Source organism: Haliotis cracherodii, unplaced genomic scaffold (assembly GCF_022045235.1).
Source record: "Haliotis cracherodii isolate W230 unplaced genomic scaffold, xgHalCrac1.p SCAF_41, whole genome shotgun sequence".
Taxonomy (NCBI): domain Eukaryota; kingdom Metazoa; phylum Mollusca; class Gastropoda; order Lepetellida; family Haliotidae; genus Haliotis; species Haliotis cracherodii.
The window spans coordinates 475736-492086 of NW_027266299.1; the positions used below are offsets into that span (position 1 = coordinate 475736).

Here is a 16351-nt window from a genome sequence, read left to right on the forward strand (position 1 = left end):
GACGGAAGGCTGCTGAAAAACTGGCGACCAATTTCTCTTCTAAATACTATATATATCAAATTTTAAGCTCTTGTGTAGCAAACAGAAAACATTAGATACGCTAATACATAGTGACCAAACTGGCTTTATACCAGGGTACCGTTTCACAAAGCAGTCGTAAGTCTTACGTGCGTGTAAAACTGGCGTAACTCGGAAATACTGAACTAGGGGCGTTTCACAAAGCTAGTGTAATATAACGTCTGTGTAAAATTGGCGTAAACTCTACGTGTGGTCTAGGGGTGGTGTAAATATTTCCGCAAGCGACAAAGATGGCGATCAATCTAAACACGGACGATATATTGCCAAAAAAGTATGTAAGCGAGAACGTGTTTTCCGCGACAGGTCGAACCCCCTCGACGATTTGGATGATCATGACATCATCGAGAGGTACCGCCTATCACAACACATGATATTTTCTATTATTGGTAAAGTGAGTGACAGACGTGAACATCAAACCCAGCGTTCCCATGCAATACCACCTTACCTTAATGTTTTAATTGCTCTGAGATACTTCTCCAAGGGTGGGTTTTACAGTGAGATTGCCGATATCCACGGTGTGAGTAAATCCTCCGTCTGCAGAGCAATCCACGCAACAACAGACGCATTATGTGCAACCATGGGTGATCTTGTATTTCCCCACAATGCCTTCCACTCAGAAGAGTACCAAATAATTATTCTTCGACATAGCTGGATTCCCTAAATTACTCAGTGCAATTTACTGCACACTCGCACTCGTACCAATAAACGTGACGAAGTAGCCTACGTTTGTCGGAAGGGTTACCATGCACTGAACATACAGGCAGTATGGGATGCTAACATGAGGTGAGATACATACACACATGGTAGATATGTCTTTTATCATGAATCAATTATTCTTATTCCTCTTGAACAAGACACGACAAAATGTAAACATTACTACATGAAATAGATGTCCTTGACATTGACGCATGCTGTGCCCCCTAGGTAACGTTTTGGGCGAGATAAGTCATGATGCTACCAGTAAAAATGAATCCATTGTGATAAAGTTTTAAAATTGGTGTCTTTTAAAACAATTGTTTTCAAATGTCCATTGTTTCCATGTAGTATAACTGTTCCATAATTAAAAGGTGAATTAATAGTGTTTATTTGTAGGCAGATGTAGATCTCTATATTATATATACATTAAATAACTATATACCTAAATTGGCTTTATAAAATTACGCATGTAGATTTTAAATACTGGATTTCTTTTGGATTTATATGGATATAAATTGTATTATATTTTTCTCATATTTACAAACTGTGTTCAAGTGGCCTGGCTCTGTCCATGACAGTTACATATGGAATAACTCTGCCCTTGGTCAGTACTTTGAAAAGAAGAACATAGATGGATGGCTACTCTGGGTAAATAAAAATACAAAATATATACCTGAACTTCACTTATATTTGGTAAATTCAGTTGAATCTTACAATGTGTGATAAACAAATTTGACAAAACTGTACATAGTAAAACATTGATAACATTTTGATGACCTGTCTGGATATAGTGTTATCCTTATTACTTATGTTACAGATATGCCTGACGACCATGGCTGCTGACCCCGGTGCTTAATCCAAGCTCGGAAGGACAGGAGAAATACAATAGATGCCATATCAAGAAACGGAACACAAAAGAGACAGCATTTGGCTTGTGCAAGTCAAGATTTAGGTACGGTTTTAAGTGGCAACAGTAACTTGGTTATGTAACCAAGAAATTATTGTAAATGAAATAGTTAAATATTGAAGGTACAGTTACAAGAGGAAAACATTTAATATTATCTATTCATAGTATCATTGTTGAACACTTGAAAAAAAATAAAAAGGAGTTACTTCTTATCTCAAATTGAGCTATTTTAAGTTGGTGTAGTATTACAAAAAAATATTAAAAAACATTATCAACTTATTTGTGAACAAACTCATAGCATGTCTAACAGGGGTCTGTGAATAAGTTGGGAAAATAACTTATAATACAGAAAATGTGTTTCATCACATTTCCAGATGCCTTCACAAGACCACTGGTGTCTTACAATTCACCCCAGAAGGGAGTTTGTGTGTTGTCCGGGCTTGCTTCTTGTTGCATAACATGTGCATCAATGAAAGAATACCACTTCCTCAGGGCATTGTGATGGACTGTCAGCAAGACATCAATTTATTTTGCATAAGTTCACTTAAATTACAGCCTTATGCTATTGTTTTCATCATTTACAGTAAGCACAAGAGTATAAATCATGAGATGTAAGTTACTTTCTACTCTGTATTACTAGACAGTTATAACTTTAGATAATATCATATTATACAAAAATACAAATTACACAGCTTTTGTCATGATCAAAAGAATGATATTATGGGGGATACATTTTGGCCATTAAGTGGAGAAATGTGTACAAACTGTCTTCAGCTTCTCCGCCTCAATCTCCAGTCTTCTGTTCTCAGTCAAGGGAAATCTGGCTCTGTACAGCTATTAATTGCTGTATAGCTTCAGCAACTGGATCTGGTCCTGTAATAAAACATTGTCTAAATCAATATGGCAGTCTTGTGTATTTTAGGGATTTATGTAAAACTCATCACAGCTTGATATTCAGCCACATTTATGCAGCAAATGTAAAATTAAAATATTTCATTTAGATAAAACAAATCCTCCATGCATGTTAACAAACTCACAACTTGACTTAACCCTGATAACAGGACCGATGAAGAGGAAGATATTTAATGTATGTTTTTACATTAATATTGCATTCAATTTGAATGCCAAAGGCACTAAATTTGGAATCCTGGATAAATTCCTACATTCATTATGAAGAAAATCATTATAAAGAGCATCATTATCAGAAATGTATTGTGTTATATGAATAAGTATTACCTGATCTTTCTATACTGAACACAATGTTACCAGATTCGAGCTTCTGACAAGTTGCAGAAGTCGCTGATTGCACTTATAATTTGATATGTGATAATTTTAACTTTGTTCTGTTCACATATTGATAAACTGGTAAAAATGTGTGACTAAATGTTGCATAAATCTTTACCTGGTTCACCTTGTGTCTTTCTAGCTGTGATGTCTGAAAATAAAACGTTTGAGCACATTGATAATATAATTTGTGCAGTACATTGTTCAAAATTGACAAATGTCTCTGCTATTGGAGAAAAATGACCGTGTTGATGCCAAGTTATTCATAACTATATATGTATTATATCATAGTATGATGTGATTTATTGGTAGACGATCAATACCTTCCATCACAATTGCAGTTCTTGTCCCTGCTGGAGTGATACACATTGCTTTTGTTGTGTTGAAAGTGACTGTATCTATGAAAAAAAGACAAAAGACAGTTCATCATCAAAAGTAACTCAATTTGTGTGTATACCATTTGTATGTCCTACCAAAATAAAACAAAACAATTTGCACATTTGTGAAACTGTCACACGTACACAAGTTTTATGACCTGTCCATGTCAGTATTTAGTTTATCATCAAACAAATGGGTTTGTTTGAAATTTGTTTGATCTATATATAATTTTCAGAAAATCAATGTTACTATGAATATCTGAGTTGAGTATCTGTTTTGATAGGACCAAATAACTAAAACATCAACTGGTCTAATAATGATTTTTTTATGTTTGCAATAGTTATTCTTACACTTTATCTCAACTCATTTATTACATAAGGTCACAAACATTCCAAAAATTGATCTTTGTGTATTACTTTTAATAAATGCCTACCATTAAAGTCACCGGTTAATGAAGATGTAGCCATTGCTGGTGTGCTCACATCAGGATCAGCCTCCAAAGCATCGTCCAGAAAACACCCATGAACTTGAAATATAAATGGTTCAACACATGAATGATGACTTATGTAAATTTGCTTATCTGGGAGCATATCAATGAGTTGACTATGCCATGAAGATTATATGGTTTGTTAACAACAGTCACCATTCTGAAATCAGCACTGTAAAGTGGAAAGACGTGAAAATATTTAGCCCCTGAATCAAATCCTCCAGCAATTCCTTCAATCTGTCAAGAAGGAATCAAACTCACAATCTAGTTAATCAATGAAAAATAGTTAATTCATGAAACATAAAACAAGTAAATGGTATCGGTATTCTTCATAACTAACATAAGTCAATTTAAGCTTTTTTCTAAATTTGTTATATCATTATATATAAAACATAAATCACCAAGTTAGGTAACATTTGTTTTTGACTATCACAATTTCTGACCCAATCCATATGTTCATGCATAATCCATATGTCATGCATTTAGGCAATCAGACTATTGGATATTCCTTGTGTACCTTCTGTTCAACGGAAGTCAGTTGTGTAGGAGGGCCACCTCCATCAGTTCTCACACTCTCCTTCCTCCTTGTCACCTCCTTCTTCTTGGCTGCAGCCCTGAGGTCCTGCCATTTTGTTTTCAGCTGAGGCACAGTCCTTACCTCCGTGTTATTGGCGTTGATCCTGTAAACAAAAATTATTTCAAAATGACAGGACATGTGTTGCCACATGTCACTCATGTTTCACAATTGCTTTGTTATTGTCTACAATTAAATATGCAGATGTTTAAAAATAAATGATTTAGGCGTTTTGTTTTTTTCTAATCACACAGTCGGACATTCATGAAATTTACGTGTATTCTACATGTAACTCATAATGTGAGAATACTGATACTCCCGCGACCTCTTACATTTGTGTGCATACATGTATACTCGGACCCCATGGTACCGCGGCATTCATCGTATCGCGGCATTTGTGATTTCCGTTAGTTCACGCTGGACACGCCTCTAAGCGGCTGTCTATTAATGCAAATCAGTAACCAGGAAGTGCTCACTTCGTAAACAATTTCAATTTCCTCGGAATGTTCCGTCTGCTGTAAGTAAGGAGTTATTAATCCGTTGATACCTATTTCGGGCATCTGTTGTAATATTGCCTTACCCCCATCTATTAATGGCCAACGATATAACCCGCAGTTCCCCAAGTAAACTTTCTCAATCGACCTGAACTAGATCATCTGCATATTCATGGCGACTAATGAGGTAACGGAAGTTACGTAGTCCGCACATTTTTTCCCGCTCTGTGCCAAGAATCTATTGGGAGATCATAAGGACCATAATGCCAAACTTAGAAATACGTTCTTCACTAGTAACCAAAAGATAAATACATACTTTGGGCATACTAGGAGTGCTTTTTATATATTTATTGTTGACTTTTAACATTTTTCCATTTTGTGACAAATTATTGTCATCCAATTCTTTTTAAACAATCTTAAAATATCATTTCTGATATTTTGATGTTGACTTATAAAAAATATTTTTCTCTTACTTTTCGGTAAATATGCATTGAATACCTATTGCTGATAACACATTTAGAATTTTACTTGTGCTGTCTTTGCACTTGTCTGGACAAATCACTGATGTCTGGCATGATCACACCAAGTGGTTGGTAGAATTATGTCTTCTTTTTGTCCAATTCGGACCTCCATACACAACTTTTCTCTGTACCGCGATACGATGGAGTTCGCTCCCTTGTCAAACAGAGCGCGAGGCACGGCTTTTACTCGGAGCTACTAATGTAAATAATGAACTTTTATCAGTAAAATATGCATTGTTTGATATCATGAATGATATCTGATACAGAGAACACGAATAAACATAAAGGTTAGTGAGTGCATTTTGTTCCGTTTAGCGTACATGACAAGTACCGCGATACCCCGAGGTTGCAGGCTATATGCATTTAATATTTCTTTTGAAAATTCTCAAATATTTCAGATCTGTATCCCTAGCAATAACATATTTCTCACCTTTTCAAATATTGCACTATGAAAGAAATATGGACCTTTTGCAAGATCAAGTATATCTACAGTCAACTTGTATCGCTAGTTGTTTACTTCCGCATAACAACAAGCGCGATAACTCTAAGTGGCATGGGTCTATCACTTCCAAATAAAACACATTCTTCATATGACAGAGGCGGGTTCAATGCCGGTGAAATGCACTCACTTTGTCAGAATGTCATCCCATATCTTCTTCTTTCAAATGTTGGTGATGCAGGACGAAAACTTCGACTTCTGTGGCCGAAAACTTTCTCTTTCTCGATTTCTTGTCGGAAATGTCCTCCATTTTACTGCGCTTCGTCGTCTGCTCGGAGCACCAAGCTCCTCACAGCGATATCCCGTTCGCGGAGCTCTCTATGCTTTCGCTGCCACCAGTCAAAACTCCCCACAGTGATAGATGACCACAACCATGCTTGGAGTTGAACTCGCAGCCGATGGACCGTTATATTTACAAACAAGTGACGACTGTCGTAACACTGAATACACTTAACCATGCTAAATTACTTTCTTTGTTTGTCAATTTGAATTTTTATTTCATTAAAACTAGCATGTAATTGATATGGTAAGAATATAAGGAAGAAGTTTGTTTATTTTCCGTTAGTCTGCAATCTCGAACCAATCTGATTATACAAACAACAAAGTAAATTCATCTGGAAAACATGGTCAGTCGTAAACCTTTTCAAAATGAACTATGATGGCATTCACAAACACATAAACAAAAGTATGAACGTTACTACATTTGGGATTAGAGGGCAAATTTCAAGATTCTTGTAATGGCCGCGCCCACACTGGTGGCAGCGATGTTACCGAGAGTGTAACGAAGGTGTCACGCGCTGGGAAGGAGCTTGTCGGAACACCTGCCACGGTTGATAACTCTTGTGCGGATTTTTTTACCACACAAAGGGAAAGAGCCCCAGTCGTATTATTTATGGGCGTGTAAGTTGACCGATGAAGTGAAAATTTGAGAACCATGTATGATATCATGTATGAGCTGAAAGAGCAAAATAGACTTTTATTACTTATTGATTTTGAAAAAGCTTTTGACACAGTTTTCACAACATTTATTGAATGTGTTATGAAAAAAAAATGGTTTGGGACCAAACATAATTAAATGGGTTGATATCTTAACTAAGAATGCAGCATCTTGTGTAATACAAAATGGACAGCTCTCCACTTTTATTAGAACCAAAGAGGATGCTGGCAAGGTGACCCACTTTCACCCTACCTATTTTTGCTTGTAACTGAGATACTAGTAATAATGATAAGGAATAATAAAGCCATAAAAGGAATAACAAAAAATGATATGGAGTATAAATTAGGTCAATATGCAGAGGATGATACACAGTTATTTTTAGATGGATCTGAAGGGTGTCTTAGAGCTGCAATTGATACCGTGAATAAATTTTATAGATTATCCGATCTTAAGGTAGATATTGACAAAACTAAAGCTATATGGATAGGTTCAATGGCAGGAAGCAGCATCAAACTCTGAAGACATAGTACTAGACTGGCATGAGGGAAACTTTGACGTCTTGGGAATAATATTGAATCCCACATTACATGATCCATGGGTAATAAATACAAGACAATAAATTAATAGATTACTGGGAAGCTGGAAAAAAGACATCTAACATTAATAGGTAAAATCAAAGTTATTAAGACTCTGGCTCTTTCAACATTAGTTCATATATTTTCAGCACTTCCAAACCCACCTGATGATTTTAATGGAAATTTGAATAAACTATTTTATACATTAATTTGGAGTAACAAACCAGACAAAATAAAAAAAGCTACCTTGATAAGGAAATATGAAGAAGGTGGTCTGAGAATGATAGATACCCGCCAATTTATTGATTCATTGAAACTATCATTCTTAGGACAAGTTTACAAAAACCGACTTTGTCAACTTTAAAGAACTTCCAATCAAAACAGATATTCCTTTTGGGAGCAAATATTGATAAGTTTATTAGTTTGAAAAATCCCCTTTGGAGGGATAAATTGAATATTTGGGGTAATAACTACAGAAGACAGAGTTGACAAAGTCTTGACGAAAATGTATTAGAGTCATTATGGTTCAATCACCAATTTAAAAAATATTTTCATTCTAAAACATTGGTTTGATAAGGGTATTCATAGTTTAAGAACTTTATGTAGCACCAACCGATTTTTAACATTTGAAGAATTACAAAACCAATTTCAAATTAAAGGTACTATACTTGACTACAACAAAGTAATGCTAAATATCCCTAGATCATGGAAAGAAAGCAATAAATGGCAGCTTTTCTATCACAGCTAACTTATACATAAATAACATTTTGTAAGACTTGTTGATAAGAACAAAGGGCTCCAGAATATTTTATGATAAACTTATAGCTACAACTAACTTTCCTCTGATGAAATGATAAATTCGAAAATGAACTTAATCAAAGCATTTCATGGAATACTGTTTTCTCTAATTGTAGATTGTGTTCCAAGGATGTTATACTAATAGATTTCCACTACAGATTCATAAATAGAGCTCCATATACCAAAAAGGAATGATTAAAAATGAAGTTAATAGATGATGATATATGCTCATTTTGTGTCCCTGAATCTGAAAACTTATACCATGTGTATGTAGAATGTGTTTTTGTAAACGAATTTTGGTTAGAAATTGAAATGTACCTAAACTTGAAACTTGTATAGGATATTCATATTACCATTCTGGATAACTTATTTTGCTACAACAAAAACAACTACCTTTTCAACCACATAATTCTTCTTGCAGAAAAATACATTCACCAGTCAAGCACTAAGAAAACTCCATTTTGCTTTCCTTTTTTCATAAAAAATATAACAATTCATCACAATGAACAATAGTAGTATTAAGAGATTCAACAGAAAATGGAAGGAATTATCAGCCAACTTATTATAATTTCTCAGTCGATCAATATATGTACATACCATATGTGATCATGTTTTAAGATTCTATGAATTGCTACACGTATATACATCATGTACCAATGTTACATTTATGTCTACTGAATTGAAATAAAAATATTTAAAAAACAATAAAACCTTGATCAGATCCCCTTGACTGGGCACAACCAATTTGTTTGAAGCAAATGCAAGTGATAAAAGATGGGGGATCTGGTCAATAGGTGTGACACAGAAGGGACATAAAATGCAACGGCAACTGGTGGTACTACGATATCGATTGAGCACCGCCATTCGCGCCTCGTTCGGTAAGGTTGGAAAGTTACAGGGCATTGCATTCATTGCAGAGGTTATGCACAGTTTAGGGTCATGAAGGCGAGGAAAAGGGTACTTGTTGTGCAAATGGTAGTATCCGTTTAGTGTCCCGCGTATTTTGTGTTCCGTGTGGACAAAAATACAAGATAGGTTGCATGTTTTACATAGGCACTACTATACTCAGAATTTGATGTTTCTCCCTTTTCAGTCGCCAGAATGACGACAGCACGTGTAGTAGACCGTGGATATGCCTGGATCGTTCTGTTCGCCACGTTCTGCGTGATGTTCATCTGCGGGATGTTGATTTACTCACCTGGGGTGATCAACACCGCCATCTTGGAGGAAGTTGACAGCGACCTCTCGCGGACGTCATGGGTTGGCTCAACTATGTTAGGGACCTTCACCTTAATGGGTATGATTAAAGACACAAGCTTATACTGACATATCGCATAAATAATGAAGGCTTAGCTTTCTGATTACCCAATATGTCTTCAAATCTAATTGGTGACGAAGTTTGTGTCGTGTATTTTTTGCAAATAGAGCAGTTTACCTTTTAGATAAAATGTCAATATATGCAGTGCATATACCTCTACACAGAAGAATTTCTAATTCTGGAATCCTATTATTGGCTCCACAATGATACCAACTTCTGAATGTTAATTAGTTTTATCGTTACTTCCTTTGGGGCCTGGCATTATAAATTTAAATAAGTATCATTTGTAGAATATATGCAAGATACTTAATGTCAAAAGTAATGTCTGAAAATTCAATTTTGTCTGTTGCTTTTAACATGATGTTGTTGGTGACATGCATTGATCTAATTATGCACAGCTGTGAACAAGCAGGTATAGATATGTGTCCAAGAAAACATTTGATAAATATACTCACACGCAAAAGAAACGCAAGTCGAATATGCAGTATACATGTTATTTATTTTCAACAGTAAAGACAAGAAATACTAATAGGGCAAGATTGGCAAAAAATTGACTGAAGACAGTTTAATCGATTAAAAGGCAGATGACATAATTGTTTTTTTTCAAATGTTAACAGCTTACACAGTTTCGGGTCAATACCCAAAATCTCAGTCAATACCCGATGTGACCACCATTAGCATTGATCTCTGCCACACATCTCCTGCACATTGAGTGGATCAGACGATTCGTGAAGGCCCTAGGGATCCTCCTGCACGCATCCAGAGCAGCTGTGCGTAGTTCATCGGCAGTTGTAGGGACTGGGCGCACATTGTGCGGACGCCTTTGAATCAGATCAGGTCAGATCACGTCTGAGGGCTGGCCACGGTACAACACGGATGTTGCGTTGTTGCAGAAAGGCCATGATAGCCCAGGCAACCTGGGGACGAGCGTTGTCCTGCTGGAAAATGTGTTGTTGATGTTGTGCAAAAAATGGAACAACTTTGGGTCTGATCACTTGGTCGATATACCGCTGAGCAGTAACGCCGTGTCCCCGACCTTGACCGACAATCAGAAAGCACATTGGTCCAAGTCTCACATTAAGTCCAATCCCTGCCTATATCATGACGCTAGGTCCACCCCATGGATCCCTTTCCACAACGTTTCTTTCAGCGAAAAGATCACCTCGACGTCGCCAAATTCTGACTCTTCCGTCTGCATGGGAGACACAAAAGAGACTTTCATCAGAGAAGATGACACGCCTCCACTCATGATGACGCCAGTTGCGATCACCCTGTGACCGCTGAAGTCATTCTTGTTGATGCCGTGGTTGGAGAACAGGACGACGTGCTGGTCGGCGACATCTGAGGTTGTTCGAACGGAGACGTCGGATCACAGTGTCCCGGCTAATGTGTCGATTATGTGTTCCTATTGTCTGTCGAGCACTTTCACTTGCAGTTAAGAACGGATGTCGCTGGTGTTGACGGCTAATCTGGCGATCTTGTCGAGGTGTGGTGACCCTAGGACGACCGCTCTGAGGAAGGTCATCTGTGGTCTGTGTAGCATTGTAAGGATGCAGGAGACGGTAAATTGTGCTATTGTTAACGTTGAAATGACGGGTAACATCTTGGACAGACTCTCCAGCTTTCAAACGTCCGATAGCCTGGTTTCTCTGAATTTGAGTTAGGCGTGGCATTGTTGACCAAGGAGTGGTAGGTCCAAGAATCGGCCACAGTTTTATACCCACTACAGTTTGTGCATTTTCGATTTCGCGAGAAATGGGTGCATGATACTCACATATTCATTGAAATGGTGTGTTTTGGCGATTCGTTTTTTATGTTGTGTTTTTACTCGGGGCTTCCAAAATGCAATCAAAAATATTGATAACACCATCAGGCTTCAGTACATGCTAAAACTTGTATCAATTTATGATTCCGTGTTTGTTACCTATTTGCTTAAAACCACTTGCGTTTCTTTTGCATGTGAGTATATATGCACATGTAACTGACTGAACGACATATGTTCCAGATTGCACATACGCATATCTGAGCACGAATACTTTGTCAATAATCATAAAGTTGAGTCAAGAGCCCCTGGGTTGACATTTTTGCACGTACACACTGTTAATCACATCCATGTTAAAAATAACAACATGAAACTCAAGCAACTGCTAATAATAATAATAATAATAATAATAATAATAATAATAATTGTGCAGTTAGATTTTTGTACCACCGACATTTTACTTTTTTACGGATTTCTTTCCCCCCCAAAAGCTAGTAGTCGTTGATCTTTAACATTAATACCATAACTGGGATATTTTGTGGCTGTGCCCTCGACAATTGCCTTTTGAGAAACTTCGCAAGACCATGTCATTCATTTTAGATATTTTACTAACACTCAATTGTGGAATATGTATTCTCTAAATGTTCGGCTAAACGATGCAACAGTCGTCGGCTGTAAGAGAGATGGTTTAAGCCCTGCTGGGGTATCATGCAAGTAGCACAGGTCTCCTTGGCCCCTGGTATGGTGGTCCAACTTTGGCTGCTGTAATCTGTTTATTGTTGCATTGTCCTTTCTAATAATATCTTTTTGCTCTACAACTACTTTAAAAACCAAATATGTGACATACTAGCTACTTTAGAATCGTCGCTATATTTGAATATACTGTTTAAATAAACTGTTGAATAAACCTATTCTATCTTGTAACGATGACGGCTTAAGAACTGCTGATATGACTTTAGTCTTCTTCCCCACACAGTTAGCTATAGAGGTATAAATACACATTCAACATTTATATATGCTTGTATCATTAATTTCATTTATACTCTTTAAATACGCCACTTACGCTAGATGTTGCATTGATGTCAGCTTTATCTCCAAGAAAACAGCTTCAATATTATCTATAGAAAAAGGATTAGAATTTTTGAGAGTGTGTACATGTGCAGTCTACATGCATGCATAAAAGCATTGTGGACTACTTCCCAGGTCCGTTGGCGGGTGTGATCACCAACAAGCTAGGCTACAGGCTGTCCTGTTTCGGAGGAGGAATACTCATCCTGTTGGGACTCACTTCAGCGTCGTTCGTTCATGATGTTACTGGACTCATCATAACGTATGGAGTCATCGCAGGTGATCGCAGGTTATACCCTCAACACTGTTTTACGATATACAGCAAACAAGTTACTGTGTTCAGATATATGTTCTAAATTTAGTGCCCCCTTCAGAAAGGGTATGGTAACTTCATAGAAAAATCAACTTAATCAACTAAAAAGGTCATGTCAAGGATTAATGATAAAATAAAAGAAGGTTATATAAGTTTTATTCCATTTTAGTCTTAAATTCTAACGTTCTAAATTCTTAAATTTACGTTCTAACTATTAAAAGAAATACTCTGGCGTCTCAACAGTAAGCAGCCAAGCTATTTGAATTCTTTTATTTGGTCAGGAAAAATGCCACAACAAATGACCACAGATTTCAGACTGAAAATGGATTCAAAAGGCGGACATTTCAGAGTAAACAACATAGCGTCGCCGATTCTTGGCTGAAAAACACCACTTAATACATCACATGACTTTCTAAGTTCATTTTCTATTATTCATGAAGGTGGAGTTCAGATGGCAAACAAAACCAATTGGACATCGGCATGATTTAAATACAAAACTTCTTAGTCATTATCAAAACAATCTCGCAACCAATCAGGAAAATGAGAGAACAAGTTAAAATATGGAAAATGTTACGGGCAAGTATGAAGATTCCGCAATTTAAAAATGGCAGGGAGTTACCTGAAAAGTGCAGGGGGCACAACAAAACCGAGAGGCGCAAAAAAAATAATGGTATGGCTCTGCTCTCTGCTGAACACTAATATTCATTCATTCATTCGTTCCATCCTTCATTCCGTCATTGTCTTATGTTTTGGCAGGTTTCGGCGTTGGTCTTGGCCTGAATTCCGCGTGTGTGGCACCTGGCCACTACTTTGTCAACAGACGTGGTCTGGCATTTGGCGTGACTGTATCAGGGGCTGGTATGGGGATGTTTGCCGGGGGTCCACTAATTCAGCTGCTGGTCCAGCAGTACAGTCTCAGCGGGTGTCTACTTATCTTTGGCGCCATCTCCTCCAACATGTGTGTTGCAGCCTGTCTTCTGAGACCCGCCCCAAGCACCAAACAGGAAATTGTAACAGAAACCACATTAGAGGAACCTGACATATCAGAAACATTTGCGAAGGATTCAGCTGTATCAAGAGAGAAATGTTCTGTTGACAGTGTCGATTGTTTATCTGCAATAGAGCCATTGATGGAGGACAACTGTAATGAGAGTGGAGGTGCAGTTCAACATACCACAGACTTTGAGGAAGACTACATCAACGTAAAGTCTGACGTTAGCATGTCAAATGAGCGTGAATGTCAACCATTGACTTCCAGTAATGATGATAAATGCTTCAGTCAGGCACGTAATTATACAGGCAACACAACAAAAGAAGATGGATCATATTATGAACACGAATCTCCTTACCCTTTCAGAAATTGCTTCAAAAGGATAAAAAGAATAACCATCATAAACAAATATGGATTCATAAGCTACTGTCTGGGTTATATGTTCTGGGCAGTGGGTGAAGGGGCATGCCTGTTCCATCTTCCAAACTATGCCAAGCATAAAGGTAGTACAGACAGTCAGGCAGCTAGTCTTTTCACGGTTATGGGTGTGACAAGCCTAACTTCAAGGCTCCTTGCAGGGTTTGCAGGAAATGATGCCTCTGTGGACTATTTGACACTTCACATGGGACTTCTGGGAATGAGTGGACTCCTAACACTGTGTTTCCCCCTTTTCTCACACTCCTACGCTCTACAGTTGACGTTTAGTGCTGCATATGGGATGTATAGCGGTGGTCCTAATTCTCTTATCAGTCCAATAACGATAGAGCTGGTGGGCTTGAAGCATCTTGCTGTTGGAGTAGGCATCGAGAACTTCTTTTGTGGAGTTGGTTTCCTCACGGGACCTCCTCTTGCAAGTAGGTACACATGTAGATCTTTTTTATATACACTTAAATTGTATGCAATACTGTTTTAGTTGACACAAATGAAATGCAAAAATATAAATCAGAAATACATATCTGTCAAACAAGAGACATCTAAATAGAGGGAAAACGTCTGTTGTTGAACCTATACATTTTGAAAGATAACTTTACTATGTATGTTACTTTCTAATTCGAGTCGAGTGGAGTGAGTATGGTTTTACGCTGCTTTTAGCAATATTCCAGCAATACCATGGTGGGTTGTAATTCGAAAGTCAAGGTAGGGAAATGGCTGTTATGTTTTTTTTCCTCAGACTCTTGAAGATAGTCTTTCATTAACATATTCATCTAAATTGACTAGCTGCAGTAGCCTGGTGAGTAAGTATAAGGATGTTCAAATATCGATTGCCATTAACTTTGAAATATGTTTTTCTGTATTTCAGGTTTGATTTATTCAGTGACGAAACGTTATGACTTCACATTCGTATTTGCAGGTGATATTATTAAGTCAGGCATACCACTGAAAGTAATAGCATTCTTCCCGAAAAAATCTAAAATGTCCCCTCTTGGAAATACATGTAAGTGATTCAAAAATAGCTTATTTCAAAAGCTTGGTGAGATGATATTTTCTAAGCTTCGACATGCTTGGAAAGTTGTGTGTCAGTTTGGATAGTTTGGGAAAGTTTGGAAAAATTAATTTAGGATAATTTCGAAATGTCAGTCTTCCCTTGTTCCTTTGTGTACGTGGGAATGTTGCTGTTTCTTTCAGTGTACGTTTAGTTTATACAGAAACTGCAACAGCAGTACATTCAGTGTTTGATCAAGTTATCTGATATGCTTTATCTGAGCAAAACTAAATTGTGCCATTTGATTGACCTCGAAGAATCATTTTCAGTGTGAAGGAAGCCAGTAGAAACACAATCGCTCTTTAATTTTAGAAGCATATAGTCTTAAGAAATATAAAGAAATCCATAATAACTGTTTTTTGTGTTTCAAGGGGTTGGGAGTACGTGTAAATACGCCTGATCTCTGACTACATGCACAAAGATAATTACAAACAATATATTATAACTAGAGTGGATCTGGTTTATGACAGTTGGTATTCAATATCTTACACTTATTATTCGTTATTCACACAATATCATTTGTTTGTTTCTTTGTTTCTTGTTTAACGCCACACTCAGCAATATTCCAGCTATATGACGGCAGTCTGTAAATAATCGGGTTGCTGAAGACCTATTCTTCCCCAAATCTGCAAGTGCTTTTTCAAACAAATCACGTTCTATAACTGCCAACTAAACACTTATGATTATTTGATAGCATGTGAAAACCTCCAAGAAAACAATAATAATTTGATGTTTTACCAATCATTTTCCTTTTGATTATAAGCATACAAAATTGTATTTGGTTTTGTAGGAATTATTCTGCTGCTTGCGTCGTTCTTTGGTGGCATGGTGGGAATCTTTGGGAAACACACGCAAAGAAAAGAAAGCGTAGATACGCCTCAGGAAGCACAAGAGGCTGTTGATGTGTCTCCAAAAGGATAGAGAGTGTGACTGCCACAGCTAAATTGGGTTGACATTCAAGGAGGATCCAGGCAACTAGTTGCTTGGTCATGTACATCAATGTCACCAATCCCATAACCTTACAAAGACATGATAGATAGACTTGTGTGAGAGAGTGGACTGTCTACTAAATAATACAATTATGATATGATTTCAAATCAAGTTCTTCTGTCCTTTTTGAGACTAACGGGATCAGGTGGTCAGGCTCGCTGACTTGGTTGATGCATGTCATCGATCCCAATTACTTGG

At 37.2% G+C, this 16351-nt stretch overlaps 1 protein-coding gene, 1 long non-coding RNA gene and 1 pseudogene across 2 annotated transcripts in view; 2 read left to right on the plus strand and 1 right to left on the minus strand.

The window, feature by feature from the left end:
* Positions 1-16351, plus strand: part of LOC139441573 (uncharacterized) — a 395726-nt gene that overhangs the window by 243126 nt on the left and 136249 nt on the right. The window lies entirely within an intron of this gene.
* Positions 1332-16196, plus strand: LOC139441588 (monocarboxylate transporter 12-like). Its single transcript, XM_071222402.1, has 7 exons — positions 1332-1422; positions 1592-1726; positions 9322-9525; positions 12512-12655; positions 13446-14534; positions 14981-15031; positions 15954-16196. The coding sequence occupies exons 3-7, from the start codon at positions 9330-9332 to the stop codon at positions 16082-16084; spliced, it is 1611 nt and encodes a 536-aa protein (XP_071078503.1). The 5' UTR covers positions 1332-1422; positions 1592-1726; positions 9322-9329; the 3' UTR covers positions 16085-16196.
* On the minus strand, positions 2386-6168 carry LOC139441606 (uncharacterized; annotated as a pseudogene).

Bases quoted from the DNA above. Each gene is read 5' to 3' on its own strand.
- LOC139441588 (XM_071222402.1), top strand. From the start codon at position 9,330: ATGACGACAGCACGTGTAGTAGACCGTGGATATGCCTGGATCGTTCTG. The intron at 9,526-12,511 runs GTATGATTAAAG...ACTACTTCCCAG, and splicing joins AGGGACCTTCACCTTAATGG to GTCCGTTGGCGGGTGTGATC. The intron at 15,032-15,953 runs GTGATATTATTA...TTGGTTTTGTAG, and splicing joins CTTCACATTCGTATTTGCAG to GAATTATTCTGCTGCTTGCG.